Source organism: Phaenicophaeus curvirostris, chromosome 9 (assembly GCF_032191515.1).
Source record: "Phaenicophaeus curvirostris isolate KB17595 chromosome 9, BPBGC_Pcur_1.0, whole genome shotgun sequence".
NCBI classification, from domain to species: domain Eukaryota; kingdom Metazoa; phylum Chordata; class Aves; order Cuculiformes; family Cuculidae; genus Phaenicophaeus; species Phaenicophaeus curvirostris.
This window is the reverse complement of record NC_091400.1, coordinates 1,224,106-1,240,850: the sequence shown is the minus strand read 5'-3', so window position 1 is coordinate 1,240,850 and position 16,745 is coordinate 1,224,106. Positions and strand designations below refer to the sequence as shown.

General features: G+C 46.8%; 1 protein-coding gene across 1 annotated transcript in view; it reads right to left on the bottom strand.

Annotated features, from left to right (window-relative positions):
- The window catches only part of SORCS3 (sortilin related VPS10 domain containing receptor 3), a 275,609-nt gene extending 259,431 nt beyond the window's left edge, over window positions 1-16,178 (bottom strand). The window contains exon 1 of the mRNA XM_069863574.1: window positions 16,020-16,178. Coding sequence (XP_069719675.1) covers window positions 16,020-16,049 — 30 coding nt within the window. The 5' untranslated portion in view covers window positions 16,050-16,178. The remainder of the gene's footprint in view (window positions 1-16,019) is intronic.
- Between the last annotated feature and the right edge of the window lie 567 nt (window positions 16,179-16,745).

Here is a 16,745-nt window from a genome sequence, read left to right as displayed (position 1 = left end):
GAGCTAGAGGTGATCACTGCCAACATGGGAACTTGGAAGAGTGACTCAGAGATTTGGTAACAAGGAAAGCAGCAAGGGATCATGCCACACCAACAGTCAGGATGGTCTCCACCAATGCAGTAAAAATTCTCATTTTTGTTTGACATGCTGTTTGGCACTGCTTGGTGGAACTTTGCAATTGAAGCCTTCATCATCATTAAAACTATTTCTACAGTATTCCCAGGTATAAGGGAAGCGTAAGGACTGTATTCCTAGATTGCTCAACCCCTTCCAGAGGCAACCCTACAATTCATCACGCAGCTCCACGGCTTGTGACACTTGGTAATTTATCAGAGCATTAATGCTTTTCTGGTTGCTGTGTGTTATGGAACACAGGTTGAAGCACAGCCATACAGATGGAAGAGGCTTTCAAATTCCATCCTGTCCAAACCTGTCGGCACCCAGAGAAGGGGAAGGCATGTGGGTCTAATTCTTATCTTACTGACACTCCATCAGTGTATCACCACTGACTCTCAAGGTATTATTGTTAACCTACTCCAGCATCAGGCAGATGAAAAATGAAAAATAAGATGAAAAATAAGCCCTTAAACTGAAATACGCTGCTCTGACAGAAGCCATTGCTTCATCAAGCTAGGTTCCTTATCAAGGCAAGTAGTTTTTTACAATGCCAAGGATTTAAACCAAGCATATCAGTTTCACTAAAGAGAAAGCAAAAGAGAGACCAAAGTGTTCCAATGACAAGTTACTCCAAGCAAGAGTCCAAGAACAGGATCCACAAGCAAGGATCCAGAACAGGATACCCAGTCTTGCAAAGTGATCACTCACAGCACCTTGGGCTGCCTGGCCAAGTCTGTGTATGATCTATCTACACAGCCAAAAAAACCAAACTTCCTCACAGCAGCTGTTCCCCAGCAAGCTCAGGAACATCTGCAATCTCATATCAAGACTACATCATAGCACTGAGCAGTGAAGACGCTTAGCAAAGCAGTGAACTGAGCACCCAGCTGCCTGAAAAAACTTTCAGAGACGCCACGTGCACTAGGAGTGGACACTTGTCTTTTTCCAGAACCAGCACACAGCATTTAGAACGTATTATCACACTGAGGTTTTCATGAGAAATATTCCAAAACTGTAGAAACTTGGCAAGTCTGACTTGGCAGTTCTCACCCTGAAGTGCCCGAATCACTGCTAGCCAGTGAACACCGATGCCTGCAGTGGTAACATCAGCAACGCAGGCACGTGCCAGCACACCCCAGCAAGCTTGCACTTACACATCCAAGTTTCCCACAAATGCAAGACAGGGAGAGAGCTGCTTGTCCACACTGTGGCAATAAGTTAAGCTTTCTGCCTTGAATTACAGATTTATCCATGTTCCCCACCATCAGGCAACTCATTTCCACTGTCCCAAGCTCAGGACAATGAAAAAAAAACAAAAAAAACAAAAAAACAAAAAAACCACCAAACAAGAAAAGGAAAAACTCAAGGGCACAAAGTCAAGGAAAATACAAGATTCACACTGACAAAACTAAAGCTGCACATAGAAACATTCACATTAGGGTCAGACTGGATTTTGGACTACGAACCTCAGCTGAACAGCATGCCTTGAAAGGGCAAATGTATTAACTGACATCCTTCCTCTCCCTCCAGTTAATAGCAGGACAGATCACTTAAACAGTGGTCGAAAGCTTTAGCTTGCATGACAGCAATTTATGCACCCTGGCAGGTGAGAATGACCCATTCAACTCTATCGACCTAAGCAAGTAGGAGAAAAGCCTCCTGACAGCATTTCTCTGCCCAGTTCTTGTCTGAGACAACTCCAAACATCACTCAGCCATCGCACGTCTAACTTGAACTGACCGTGTCCAGCCACTTGGCACACTGACTCCATACAATCACTTCCCTCCCTTCTCTCCCAGTAGGGGTTAGACTTTGCCACAAAACAGCACAGCATCAAAATACTGGTTAAGTTCCCAGGAGCTGTACATGCCTTGCTCAGGGGACTTTTTTTTTATTATTATTCTGGTGCTAATTTCTTCTGTTCGGTTTGCTCTCTGTCCCTGCTCTGGGCAGGAGCTGCCACAGCAAAAGGATGCACAAGGAAAATGTATCCGTACAAGTCAAGCACGAGCCTGCCTTTGGAGAGAGAGCATTTAAATAAAGAACAAACCTGAAATAGCTACCAGCTTCCCTATAGCCAGCACTGCCTATCACCACTAATCCACCACTGGGGACCATCACGCAGGAGCAAAATGTTTTCTGGCCCACATGCAAGGAGGAGAAAGTGAGCAAAAACTGACCAGCAAGCCAGAAACAAGAGAAAAGACCAAATCTTCCCCATCTCAATTGAGCATCTGTGGTCTGCAGGACCAGGCAGGGAATGCCCACGCTGCCTCCTCTTCACGTGTTCAAATTCCGTATATGCAGGCAAAAAAATAAACAGTGAGGTTATGCCACCCCTATTATACACAGCATCCTTTAAAGACACAAAGTTTGTGTAAGGTGCTGCACATACACCTGGGTAAAAAAAAATAATAAAAAAATTAAAGCCATTCTTGCTCCCAAACGTTTACCATTAAGCACAATTTTCTGCTTTCTGCTTGTCTCTCAAAACCCTACAACTCCACAGGTATTTTCTGGAAATAAATAAATAAATAAGTGCTTTTAGCTGAGGACAGAAAAGGCTGCAAGGACAGACCTCTTTTCCACCTTTGCTACCATTCCCTCCCATATGCTGATCAGTTAGATCTCCAGGTTAACAGCAGAGTAACGTGCTACTTACATTTTATCCAGTTAAATAGTTATATGCCTAGTTCTATAGTTATCAGGTCACACATCCTTACACACATGCAAACACAGGCATACTAACATTTGATCTTATTCTTAGACCCATCTCTTTCCCCTTTCTGCAAGTTTCCATGAAGACACCTCCCCAGTCCTGTTTATTGCCTGTTTCCAGTAGCATTACAGGCAGCACAAATAAAAAATAATAATTAAAAAAAAGATGACAAAGAGCTAAGAGCCAGCAGATCAAAAACTCAGTACAACAAAGAAAGGCAGACTTTGTTACTTGTAGCACGTGAGGCAGGAACACGTAATGACGAGAATCTTAAATTAATATAAATGAAGGGAGGGTAGAACTAAGCCTGAAACAAAAAGACACAATACAAGCAAACCAAGAATGCTGTACTGCCAGCAGTGTTGTCTTTTGATTAAAGGAACAGTTTCCAGGCAGGCTGGCAAAAAACAATTGTGAGCAACAGTAATTATGCAAATTAAGGTCTCCCCAGTGCTGACATAGTAGCTCTGTTTTAGGTTGCCTTCAAAAAGAAACAGTTTCAGCTTTGAAGCAAAAGCCCTCACTGTCCCTGAATTAGCACAGGAAGGATAACTCTGGAATCTGTTCATCAATTTGAACTCAACAGGGGGAAAAAGGGACACAGGGATACAGAGTTCAGCGGAGTGCAGAAGCAGAGCCCAGAATAATATCTGCCCTGAACCATAAGCCACCCAGTGTCCACTCACAGCTTGCAGGGCTCTGGCTGATCAATAGATTGACCACAGCCCGTCCTCCAGCACACTTGAAATGCTCAGCCAAGTACATCATGTGCCACTACCGACTGCTCCAAATAGACAGCAGAACAAGGAATCACAACAGAGGTGAAAGAAAACACCCAGAGATAGAAGAGTCCTGCAAAGGCAATCAGTGGTGATTAACTCCTGTTGCCTAACAAAACGACCAGGCATTTTTACCCATTCTCTGATCCTCTGGAGAGCAGACAGCTCTCACAGACCAAAAAACTAGAGTGTTCATTGTGGCTACTGGGGAAGAGCATCAAAAACACTCAGCAGAAATCGTAATCCAGTGGGGTGCCCTGGCCAGAGCTTTCTCTGCCATATTCCATAGCCCAGGCTTTTCTGACAGCCCTTCTGTTTAAGGCTCTGCTACCCAGAAAAGCCTGGAAGTGGAACCACCTCTATTATATCTCTGCAACAGCTGATATAGACACTATGACCGCATGGAGCTTTTTCCTGATATTGCTCCAACAGTTGCCGAAGCACACTTAGATAAAGATTCTCCCTCATCTCCAATAACTGTTCTGTCAAGTAGTATGGCTATCATACTGGTTTGCAATCTCACCACCTCATAGGCAAGCCTTTTTTTTTTAGGCCAGATGGCAAATGTGGTTTTCAGAGACCTCCTGGCTGATATGGAGACCTGCCTGCATGCCTCTCCCTTCACAAATTGAGCAAGACCTCCTATGCACCAGGTCGCCCTGCTCCTTCACGTGTAGGCTGACCAGCCTTGTGTCTTCACAGAATCACTAGGTTGGAAAAGACCCACAGGATCATCGAGTCCAACCATTCCCATCAATCACTAAACCTTGCCCCTCAGCACCTCATCCACCCATCTTTTAAACACCTCCAGGGATGGTGACTCAATCACCTCCCTGGGCAGCCTCTGCCAGTGCCCAATGACCCTTTCTGTAAAAAATTTTTTCCTGATGTCAAGCCTGAACATCAGCCTTTTGATACCCAAAGAGAGGCAAAGCCCTGACATGCTGCAAATGCAGAGTTCCTGCCAGTTCAGAGAGCAGGAACTGTTCCTAGATCTGCCTAGGAACGCAGGGCTTCAGTCCCAGGTACACTTTGTGCCCTCATCCACACTCCTGCTACAGAGTCAAGCTACCAAAGTTTTGCTGATGGGGAACAAAGAAAGACAGCGGGGCTGGCAGAACAAGTTCATTATCCTCCACGTACTGCCCCTTGCAGAAGGGAGACACACAGTCCAGGCCCCTTTCAAGAGGGCAGGAGAAAGATTTAAATGCCTTTGTTCACTGAGGAGTCCTTCACCTGCACCTGGTGTAGGGCAGAGATTTTTCCTGTTGGTGGGGAAGCCACTTTAATGATTGCAAAAGCTAACAAGACTTTTGAACTTGGCACCCTACTACATTATCCCATGACAAGACTGCGAAAGCAGGCACACAGAACTAAATGTGTCCTGCTATGATTGACATCCTAAATTATTCCAACCCATTATAGACAAGCCACATAAATCAGAGCCAGGTCCCAAGCCTCTCAGCAGACAGACACAACCCCTCTTGTGTCTCTGTATTTCCAATAGAAGCCCAAGTTCATGGCTCCCACAGTCTCACCATGGCAATTCTCATCCAGCTCAAAAGGAGCTGCCATTTGAAATAACTCAATCTGCTAAAGGGATTAGAACAGCAGACGATGATGCTCTTAAATCACTTTCAGACAGAACTTTGCAGTGTGACTTCATCAATCTGTTAATGATTTTAGCTGAACACATTTCACTTTTCTATTATTAAGGAGAGTTCTGCTCTTCCCCCTCTTAGCTCCTCTTCTTACCTGTTTTTTCCTTTCTCTCATGCAATCTCTTCTTAAAAGAAACAGCACCCAGCATCTGAGCTGTGGCAGATGGAAGTAAAGTAAGTCCTGTGTCATCAAGGAGCCACATCAATAAGAGACAGGAGTCAGAAAGCTTGCCTTCCAGCTTAAGCCTGATCAGCAGCACAGCCCAGAGTAGATGCCTTCTCCTCTCTTACATGCCTCAGTTTCTCATAAAAAAAAAAAAAGTCTAGTAAGAATACTACTACCCTTCCTCTTAAACCTTTGAAATACACAGCTGAACTATGCAGCATAAGACCTTTATACAGTCATGTGTGTCACTCTGTAAGCACAAAATTAGTGGGGTTTGCTAGTAAAGGACAGGAAGTCTAAAACAGAGAGATGTCCAAAAAAAACATGGTCATCCACCCTCCTACCTTGAGCAGAAAGATTTCCCTCTCCAGCCTTCTGAGAGAGGCACATCAGGAGAGCAGCCAGACAGCCCTGTTTGCCTGCACCTGATGGGATTGATCACAGCTGGGGGGGATTTTCCAGTCTGGGCACAAAGCACAGGGAAAGGCTAACAACCAATTACAGCTCCCACTCCTTCCTCCCTGCACCCATGAGGTCCTTAAAGCACTTTCTGCAAGAGCTAAATAATCATGTTTTATATATTCTCTTCCAACCAACAGCTTTTGCAAATATTCATCCATTTGAAACCTCAGCTTATCAGTTAACTCTTCATTGTAGACAGGAAAACCAAGGCATGGGGCAATGCACACCCCCATTAAACACAATGGTAAGTCCAAAAAGTCATTAGAACAACCTGCATCCATCACCTGTGTTCCCCTGGCACCCCAAGGAAGCACACCTGAAACCAACTCATGCTTTCCTCTCTGCCTTGAGAGTCAGCAGGAGCCCTGTGCTCAAGCCTTTCACTCCACTAACCCCTCACTGGCCACCTCTGCCAAATCCTGACAAGGGCTCACCACGTTTCCAGAACGGATCAGCAGCATCACTGTCCACTGAAAATATAGAATCATAGAATCACCAGGTTGGACGAGACCCACCGGATCATTGAGTCCAACCATTCCTATCAAACACTAAACCAGTACCCACACATTATAGACTAACGTAGTGTCTGAAGCAGTGCTAGAGGAGTTGCTGAAGCCTTTAGCCCATCACTGACCTAAGTGATCTCCTATAACCCTGCCCTAGTTATTCCAGGTCCCAAACATCCATTTCAGTCCCAGGGATACCAGCAAGTACAACGATTTTTCCCAGGAAGAAATGTTATTTTGTCCCACTGTGCAGTGGCTACGATGAATTCCAGTCCTTTCTGTCCCACTACGCTCACAAGAAAGAGAAGGTGAGAGGAACAGAAATGCTAAGGCTTGTGCAACACCCTCAAGTGGGCCAAGGTCCCAAGTGGCAGAGACCCGTCAGGACAAACGTATCTTCTGCAGATTAGGCAGCAGAGAGAGAGGTGATAAAGTGCAGCTCCCCTGCCCTCACCTACCGGCTCTAAGTGATGCAGGTGAGGGAGAAGGTGGGCAGTATAATGGGTCTGTCCACAGCTATTCTTGAGCTAGTCCCAGAGACAAAGCAGTTGAGAAGATAGAATCATAGAATCACTAGGTTGGAAAAGACCTCTTAGATCATCGAATTCAACCATTCAGTGGTGGGACTTGATCTGTAAATACAAATGGAGTGTGCCCATCAGCATCCCAAGTGCTACTTCAGTCAGGAGCAGCCAGGATTTGACTTCTGCCACCTGGCACTGTAAAGATTAACATAGAATCATAGAATCACCAGGTTGGAAGAGACCCACTGGATCATGGAGTCCAACCATTCCTATCAAACACTAAACCATATCCCTCAGCGCTTTGTCCACCCGTGCCTTAAACACCTCCAGGGAAGGTGACTCAACCCCCTCCCTGGGCAGCCCTTCTCCCACCCAGCAGCTCCTCAGGGATGCCGGTGGTTCTACAGGCACATGACTCAGCCTGGAAGGGACCTGAAGAGAGGAGAGACCAGGGCACTGGGACTCCCATCTTCACGAAAAAAAAAAAAAGCCTGGCAGCAGTTAGAGACAACACAGAAGGAAGACGGCACCAGCTGCCAGGTGGGATGGGGGTGTGATGTAGCATGAAATGCTTTACCACAGCCGAGCACATCTTCCTCTCTCGCCGAGGGAAGCCCAGACAGCAGCATCTTCACAAAGTCAGTGACTCCAAGTGGGTTCTCACCCCAATTTTCCTTCAGCGCCTGTCGTTCCAGCTCCCCTCCCGCATTTCGCTTTAGCAAATGCCCACGCTCCCTCTAGCGCCCAGCTCACCGCTCACAACCCCGCACCCTTCCCCAAGCCTGCACCCCAGGGTGTCCAAACCACGCTGGAGCTAATTAAAAGCGATGCTATTTTGGGCACAGAGGCCCCGCAGTGCTCTGCAGATCTGCCAGGCTGGCGCTTGTGCCGCACGTCAGAACACGAAAGGGAGAAATCGTGACACTCGTGTCGGTGGGAAAGCAATAAGGTCTCCTTCAGGACTGAGAAAAAAGGAAAAAAAGGAGAGATTTGATTATTCGGGATCAATCCTTTCTGATTTTTATTGTATGCTGAGACTCTGCTGGACGTGAGAGCTGGGAACTGACCTCAAAATTTCCATAGCAGATTATTTATCAAACATGCCTAGAGCACAGCCACACTTCAAATAAGCAGCAAACTTTATTCAGTTCCCTCAGTCCCACAACACCCCGTAAAGGCAGGAAAGGAAATACTGCCATGCCTTTCTTTTTGCAGGGAGGAAATGTTAACAGCGATGCTGAAGCTTTCCCTGAACACTACGGGGAAGTTAGGATTTGGGAATTTGTTTGCCTCGGATTCTTGCAGGGAGTTTAAGCAAACCAAGAAACTTGCATACACAGGTGTGGCGTCAGCAAAGCAGTGTTTTCCAACTAAGGGTTATTTCAGCTTAATGTCCCTTTTGGGCTCTGCCAAGTACATCACCAAATCAGTCTCCAGCATGGATTACGGTGTAGTCAAACTCCCACCTTCCAGAGCCAATCAAGACAGAGGGAAGGCTTGCAGACAATATAGAAAAGGAAGATCACCCACCCACAGCCCTGTGGCTGTGATTTAGAGAATGCAAAGGGCCCGCAGGTCTCTTTGCCTCTGTACTCATTTTTCACTCTTTCCTTGCATTTTTCACTGTCGTAGGATACTGCAGGTTCAATTCTCAACTACAGTAAACTGTCCTAGATCATTACTACATCAATTTACACTAAGGATCCAACCAAATACTTGGCTGCTTTCATTTCATGAAAGTCTTGACTAGCAGCAGGTTGGACTCCCACCTACAAATACAGATTCTCACTAGAAGATAAACTTGACCAGATCCCAACCAAACCCAAGTCTTAGCTCCATAACTGACAAGTTTCTTGCAATTTTTCTGGAATCAATCACAACCATAAGCTCAGACTCCTGAAATAAATCTGGATTTGTAAGACACTACTGGCTCAGGTAAATACATACCACACTGCTCTACTCCAGGGAGCCTAAGGAGCATGACACTATGATATGATTTAAGTAAGTTCTTGACTGTTTGCAAGACTGGCTTCCAGTATCTTTTAGTACAACCAACACTGAAGAACTTTGCACCTTAACCTATGCTTTGCCTATTAGATGGCACGGCTTTTGAGTTTCCTCTAAAGTCTCTTATGAATCTGGCTGTACAGTTGGAAACTCTCAGAAAGTTTCATCTTCCCACAGTCTTGCATTTAAGAAAATATTTGTCTCATCTCACCACCCTTTTGGGAAAATTTTTCCTGCCTAAGATCAATTATCTGCTCAAAGCCATTTTCAAAATACTCTGTCATCTAATTGGATTAATGTTTTCCATTAAAAAAAAATGATTACAGAATCACATAGCTGTTTGTTTGCATTTAAACCACTCTGAAAATTTAGCCACGTATCCTAGGCCTCCCCTCAGAGCACGAAAAAGTCTAAGTACTGAGTCCCAAAGGGAATCTTCTGACAGGCACCTACAACAGGAGTGATTCTGTTACAAGAACATCGACAGCTTGCTGCACTAGGCACGTAATGGTCCAGGGAATCAGCCAGCCTCGTGGGATCCACAAGCAACATCAAGGCCCGTCCACTGGACATCGACTTGACTTTGCAATGGAACTAGTCTGGAGATAAATAATCTGAAAAATATTTCCCAGACACCTTCTTCCTGCTCTACTGACTCGACATAACCCTAAAAGCAACAGCCATGCAAGAGTTTCGTTTTTATTTCCCCATCTTCTATTTGAATATTAATTCAAAGGGATTGGCAAAGTCCTGGAGAAGGACTTCAGTGGCAAACCTTTTTACTAAAGGTAGCGGAGAAGTAGAAATGCAACAAGACATCGTGACACAGACACATATTCAACAGCAATAAGACCACAAGTTAGTCAAAAACCATTTGAGAAACAGTCTAGAACAGCAGTTAATACAATGCAATTAATACGATTGCTCTGTCATCATCTTGCACTCGAGGAGTCAACATTTTAGACTGAAATCCAACTGGATTGTTGAAGCAGTTACCCACGGCTGACAATGAAATGCAGCATTGCCTACCTAAAGATTCATTTCCTTCCTTTTCCTCCCTTCCAAGCATAGCAGTCTATTTGGAATTGCAAATATTGCCCATCCTGTTCTGCCCATCGCACTCTGCATTGCGAGGCATCTTAATGAAAAACTACCTGGCACGCAGCAAGCCCATCAGCCTCCCCAGCTTGTAATTTGCCATGGGAGTGAGTAATGTCTCAGCATCAAACCACCAGTACATTAGCAGATCACACCAGAACACTGCCAACAGCATTCAGAGGAATCGTTCCGGGAAGAGACAGGCTTCACTGAGGGAACTTTTACAACCTGCTTTTCCCTGCCAGCCCTCAGAGCTTGCACAGGGTACAAGGAATAGCATCAGTGGTAGCAGGAGGAAAAGAATCACAGTAGCCCATGCACAGCAGGGCTGCTACTATCTCATAACGTCTATGTGAGTCTTGAAAATCTCCGAAGACAGACATTACCAAAACTTTTCAGTGCTTTGCTGCACCACTTGCACAGTCCAGTCTGGCATATGTTGTGGACGTTGCCACATGTTATATCCTCTTCAAGCAATAAGATAAGCTGCATCTTCTTTTTAACTCTACTCTAAATTGCTGTAGGACACTGTAGTGCTATTGCCCTCCTCTTCAACAGCATCTTATCCCAAAGTCATCTCACGTTCCCAGTCTCGGAGTTAATCTCACAACGTTGTTAACCCTAGAGGCGATAGCCACAGCCTGACTGGACCTCAGGAAAAAACAGTGTAGCACGGCTGACAAGACAAAACAAGGACCCAGTCCAGTCTCTCATCCTGCCTCCCCCAACTTTCAGAGCCTGGATCGTACCATAAACATCAATGCAACTGCACAGTCTGCACGAGCAACAGTAATTTTACTCGGGCACACTATACTTCTCCAGGTTTATCTTCTGCACTGCTACACTGCATCGAGATGAAAATATGCACTGCTGTGATTTTTCCTGTAGCATGAAAAAAACCATCCCTAAGATCATAAAGAAACTTGGTCTGGCTGAAGCAATCTGCTGTGGCATTATAGTGCATTTCCTCATCTTTGTGTCTCAAGTTTGCCTCTGATTACTAGAAAGGCAAAGGCATGTATACACGGGCTAGCTAAAGCACACTATGATCAAAGCTGAGGCATCTCCATGGATAACGGATTGCAAATGTCTTCTAGAGGTTAAAAGAAACCTAACAACGTGCATCTTTGCTTCTTATATTGGAATAAAACCACCCACAAGACCATAGAATTTGTAGTATTTCCATCATGGGAAAAAGCATGGACAGAATGAAGTGCTTCCTATAAACAGCTACATTCATCAGAGCGACAACTCAGAAACCTAATGACAACAGTCCCCATCTACCATTCCACTAGCGATTATATCAGGAGAACAATCTGAGTAAGTGTAGGTTATCCACTGTAACTTGTTGAAATCTCTTGAAAAAAATATTGTCAAGGAACCAGATAGTGACATTTAAAGCTGTAACAGCAATAAAGGTGCTACAATTTATTTGTGTAGGTCCTTATCCTTGAAAATATGGAGAGAGGAAGGAAGAAAAGATAATATGAGGAATCGGATCATCTTCCAGGAAGGCTGGAGAGAGCGTTTGGTGAAGAGACCAAGGAAAAATTTCACACAACAACATAACCAGCTAGAGAGAAGGAAGAGAAGTGTAGAGGATACAACTGCTCACTGAATGGCACATTTATACACAGTGTGTGTTCAGAAAGGAATGGCTTTGAAAAAAAAAATGGTTTGCACATCTCCTGGCGATAACAGTCATTTTCACTAAAAATTCTCCTTCCTTCAGAAAAGCTTTAGCAAGAAAATATTTTATCTGATCTCTACCAGGTCCCTCCAGAGCTTCAGTGACCTCCCTCAATAAATGCTTCTGTTAGGGCAGACTGACACTTGAAGCCCAAACACAGGTTTCCTTTTTCTCATAGCAGACCCATTGCATTAAGCCAAGTGTCCTTCCCAAGAATACAAAGAACATAAACCTCATTTCTACACAGAATGGTATTTTTACATTTTCCTAACAATTTTCACTTGAAGATCTTCAGGTACTGTACAAAGCAGAAACTAATTCTGCTCCACATCACCACTTTGTGGTAGCTAAGCAGTACTGTCCTCATTTAACATGGAAGAGGAGATCCAGAGAGGTTAATTGTCTTTCCTAAGGTCACAGAAAAAGCCTCTGGGCAGGACAAAGCAGAGAACACAAATTCCCCTGATCTCACCAGCATTTTGCCTCTATCCTAATCCTGACCTCACTATCTGCAAATGTAGAAAACAAAAGTTTGTTGCCTGGCAGGGATTATTTTTTAATAAGTTAATTTGAGATTTGAGGGATGAGGGAGAAAAGGGGGATAGAAGATGCAGGGGGGAGTTGCTCTTAAAATAATAATAAAAAACCCACAGGAGGTTTTTAACATTCTAGCTAACAGGACATAGAGCAGCTGCACAGATCTCCCTTTTGTGTAGGTCTATACATCCCAGTAAACCCATGTTGTTTTCATTACTATGTTTTCCTCCTCTTTGCAAATCCATCCAGCTGTCAGGAAATCCCCACCACTAACATCAGATCCGAAGTACACAGCTTCATTGCATGAAATTTGATTGATCACGTTTTTAATAAATCATAAGTGACAAAAGCTTAGATTTTGAAGTCTATTCATGTACTAGGAAAGTGGTAAAAGCAAGCTGTGTGCTTCTTTGCTGCTCTGGCAGCCTGAAAACAATCGCATACAGACATGCCCTACCTGCTCTCCTAGGTCGTCCAGCATAATCATGACATGAGTTGAAATCTTTTGTCCAATTTCAATACACCTTCCTGCTGCTTTACAACTACTATGACCCAAGAAAACATCTGCTTTGAGGTGAGAGATTGGGAACCAATGCGGCTGGCAAAAGAAGCCACACAATTCCCCTAAGTGACCTTGGATAAATTAATTTACGTTCCTCTGCCAAAGGCACCCCAATAGTAGAATGAGATAAAAATGGAACTGCAGCAGAAAAACAGGCATTGGATTCAGCCTCCTCTGCGAACAAATGAAAGGACCCAGGTTCAAACATTTAATTTTACCTCTATGCTGTTTAAAAAAAAAAATTCCAATTAATCACTAAATGCAGGGTGTTTTCTCCAAGAGACAAAAGAAAAAAAAAAGCCTCCTGTTGCTAAACCTCATACCAGAAAAATCAGAAAAAGATAACACTAGTATTTATTAACATGCTTGCTTTTCCTTCCCACAATCACCACGCAGGCAATAAGCAACCAGTGTTTTGCTTTCACTTGGGCTTTTGAGTTGGAAGCTTTCAATGCACGGTATCTTGAGGTAAAAGAGCTTAATGAAAGTCATGAACAATCAAGACATTTTCTTTTATTGCCCTTCTCAGTCACATAGAGTTAAAGAATAAAGGAAATTAGTTATTTAAGTGGTATATTTCTGTAAAAGAAACCAAGGAAGGAGAGAGAATTCTGTGAAAATCATTTTTCTGACCTGGACTTTAGAAAAAAATAACCCTTCTTTCCCCTGCAAATACCTACAGAATGAGTTTTCTCTGCTACTTTAACCAGACATACTCAAAACTATTGGAAATCCATGCTGGGAAAGCACAGGGGGGGATTTTAGCTTCTTTTGCTCAACACCCCTTGATTCAGCACCAAAATGAAACAAAAGAGAGGCCATATAGGTTGTTTGCTTCATTACATGACATGTTATATTAAAAATAAATAATCCTAGAGACAAGTGTATTGACAAAATATACCATGCAGCTGTTCTCTATTGAGTGTTTGCTTTCATCTTTAAAGAGAGTGCAATTCATGTCTGGCAAACACAACTGCCTTTAAAAATTGGTTAAATCAAAGTAACATCTACATTGCTGTCAGAATTATCACCTAAGTGATAATAAACACAGAAAAAAAACCCTTCAGTCAAAAAAATAAAGCGGTTGAATTATGAAGCTGCACCTGATGCACAGATAGATAGACAGATAGATAGACAATTTGCTTTTTAATGATTAATCAGTTCCATGAAGAACCTATCTGAAAATCAAGCCGATCTGGGTTATGCTGTTAATTGCTCTGTGCCCATTTCCAATACAGGCAAAACAATGGAAGAGGAGTTTTCAAGGCAGTGACAAGCTGTAAGAATCAGAATAATCGGAATCTTGTCACTAGGAATCCTTTCAATGACGCCTATTCTCAGACTTCACATCAGAGTGGAACTAGGATCGCTGATACCAAGTTAAAACCTGAAGTTCTGTCCACAGGCACCTGCCAGGGGCTGGAAAGCATCCTGCCAGGATGCCTTCTGGGTACCCCCACATGCACACCCGCTCCCACAGACTTCCAGGGACACCTCAGCTACTCGACTTGAGGAAAAAGGCATGAGATGCCATCGATTTTTTTTTAATTTTTTTTTCCCCACAAACTTTTCACTGTGCTCACACTCCCTGCCTCTTTTCAGAGCCCCTTAAGGAGCGGTGGGGCTTTCTGCTCCTTAATGAATTGAGGGGATCCCTCTCGCTGCCCCTGAGGGTCCCACCCCCCTGCACATCACCCACCCCCTGGTCCACCCGAAGAGGCAGAGAGGGAGGGGACGGGACAGCCTGGAGAAGGCTCCGGCCGCGGGGATCCCAGCTCTGCCTCGGGGCGGGGGGTGGGAAAGGTGCGAAAACTTTTTCTCTCCCCATCTCCCAGCGATCGGAGCGGGGTGCCCCTCTCCTCCCGCATCCTTAAAGATCGGAGCAGGGTGTCCCTCATCCTCCCGCATCCCCACGGTCGGAGTGGGGGGTCCCTCTCCTCCACATCCTTAAAGATCGGAGTGGGGTGCCCCTCTCCTCCCGCATCCCCAATGACCGGAGCGGGGTCCCTCTCTCCTCCCGCATCCTCAGAGATTGGAGCAGGGTGCCCCTCTCCTCCTGTATCCCCACGATTGGAGCGGGGTGTCCCCCTCCTCCCACACCTTCTACCATCGAAGCGGGGTGCTTCTCTACATTCCCAGCGATCGGAGCGGGGTGTCCCCCATCCTCTAGCATCCTTAAAGATCGGAGCGGGGCGTCCCTCTCCTCCCGCATCCCCACGATGGGAGCGGGATGTCCCTCTCCGCCAGCATCCTCAAAGATCGGAGCGGGGTCCCTCTCTCCTCCCCATAATGGGAGCGGGATGCCCCTCTCCCCCCGCACCCTCAGCCACTGGAGCGGGGTCCGTATCTCCTCCCGCACCCTCAGCCATCGGAGCGGGGTGTCCCTCTCCTCCCGCATCCTTAAAGATCGGAGCGGGGTCCCTCTCTCCTCCCGCATCCTCAGAGATTGGAGCGGGGCGCCCCTCTCCTCCCACATCCCCACGATGGGAGCGGGATGTCCCTCTCCTCCCGCATCCTCAGAGATCGGAGCGGGGTCCCTCTCTCCTCCCGCACCCTCAGCCATCGGAGCGGGGTGTCCCTCTCCTCCCACATCCCCACGATGGGAGCGGGATGTCCCTCTCCTCCCACATCCTCAGAGATAGGAGCGGGGTCCCTCTCTCCTCCCCACGATGGGAGCGGGGCGCCCCTCTCCTCCTGCATCCTCAAAGACCGGAGCGGGGTCCCTCTCTCCTCCCGGCCCCTCACCCACTGGAGGGGGTGCCCCTGTCCCCCCGCATCCTAAGAGACCGGAGCGGGGTCCCTCTCTCCCCCCGCACCCTCAGCCACCGGCGGGGGTGTCCCTGTCCCCCAGCATCCTAAGAGACCGGAGCGAGATGCCCCTCTCCCCCCTGCACCCTCACCCACCGGCGGGGGTGCCCGTGCCCCCCAGCATCCTAAGAGATCGGAGCGAGATGCCCCTCTCCTCCCAGCCCCTGAGCCACCGGCGGGGGTGCCCCTGTCCCCCAGCATCCTAAGAGATCGGGGGTGTCCCGGTCCCCCAGCATCCGAAGAGATCGGGGGTGTCCCTGTCCCCGAGCATCCTAAGAGATCGGGGGTGCCCCTGTCCCCGAGCATCCTAAGAGATCGGGGGTGCCCCTGTCCCCGAGCATCCGAAGAGACCGGAGCGAGATGCCTGGCCGGGCGGTACTCACGCTGCTGTTGTGGCCGGACCAGTGCACCATGGCTTGGTTGTGCGCCGCGTCCCCGGTGAGCGCGAAGGCGGTGCTGCTCAGCCCCGGCTCCTCTGCCCCTCGCAGCCTCGCCGCCGCCGCTCTCCCCTCCTCCGGGGGCCGCCGGGGCTGAGCCCGAGCTCCGCGCTGCCCCTCGGCCGCCGCCCCCCGGCGCCCCTCGCTGCTCCGGCGGCTCCGCGGGGCCCCGGGCTCCCCGGCCCAGCCCCGCTGCTCCTGCCCCGGCCGAGACGAGGAGGCTCGGAGGGTGATGTCGGCGCCGGTGCAGCACCACGAGATCAGGAAGAGCCACGTCCAGGCGAGGAAAACGGCGTGGAGGGTCGGGAAGCGGCGGGTCCCCTTCTCCATGGCTTCGCGGAGCGAGTCGGGGGGCTCCGAGAGGGATTGGGGGGGGGGGGGGGGCGCTGCGGTCAGGGCTTGCTTTTTTTTTTTTTAAGGAGAAAAAGGCCAGATTCTAATTATAATAATTATTATTTGCAAAAGGCTCCGCTTTCTCTTGCTCTCCTTCTTTCTCTTCCCGCTTGCTCAGCCTCGGAGACGATGACCAGGAAAAAAAAAATAATTGAAAAAAAAAAAAAAAGAAAAAAAAAGGGAAATAAGGACAAAAAGAGAAAAAAAAAACCCAAAAACTCTCTCCGCTGTAGTTGGATTCTGTTCCTTGCTGTTGGTGGAATTTTTTTTTTTTTTTTG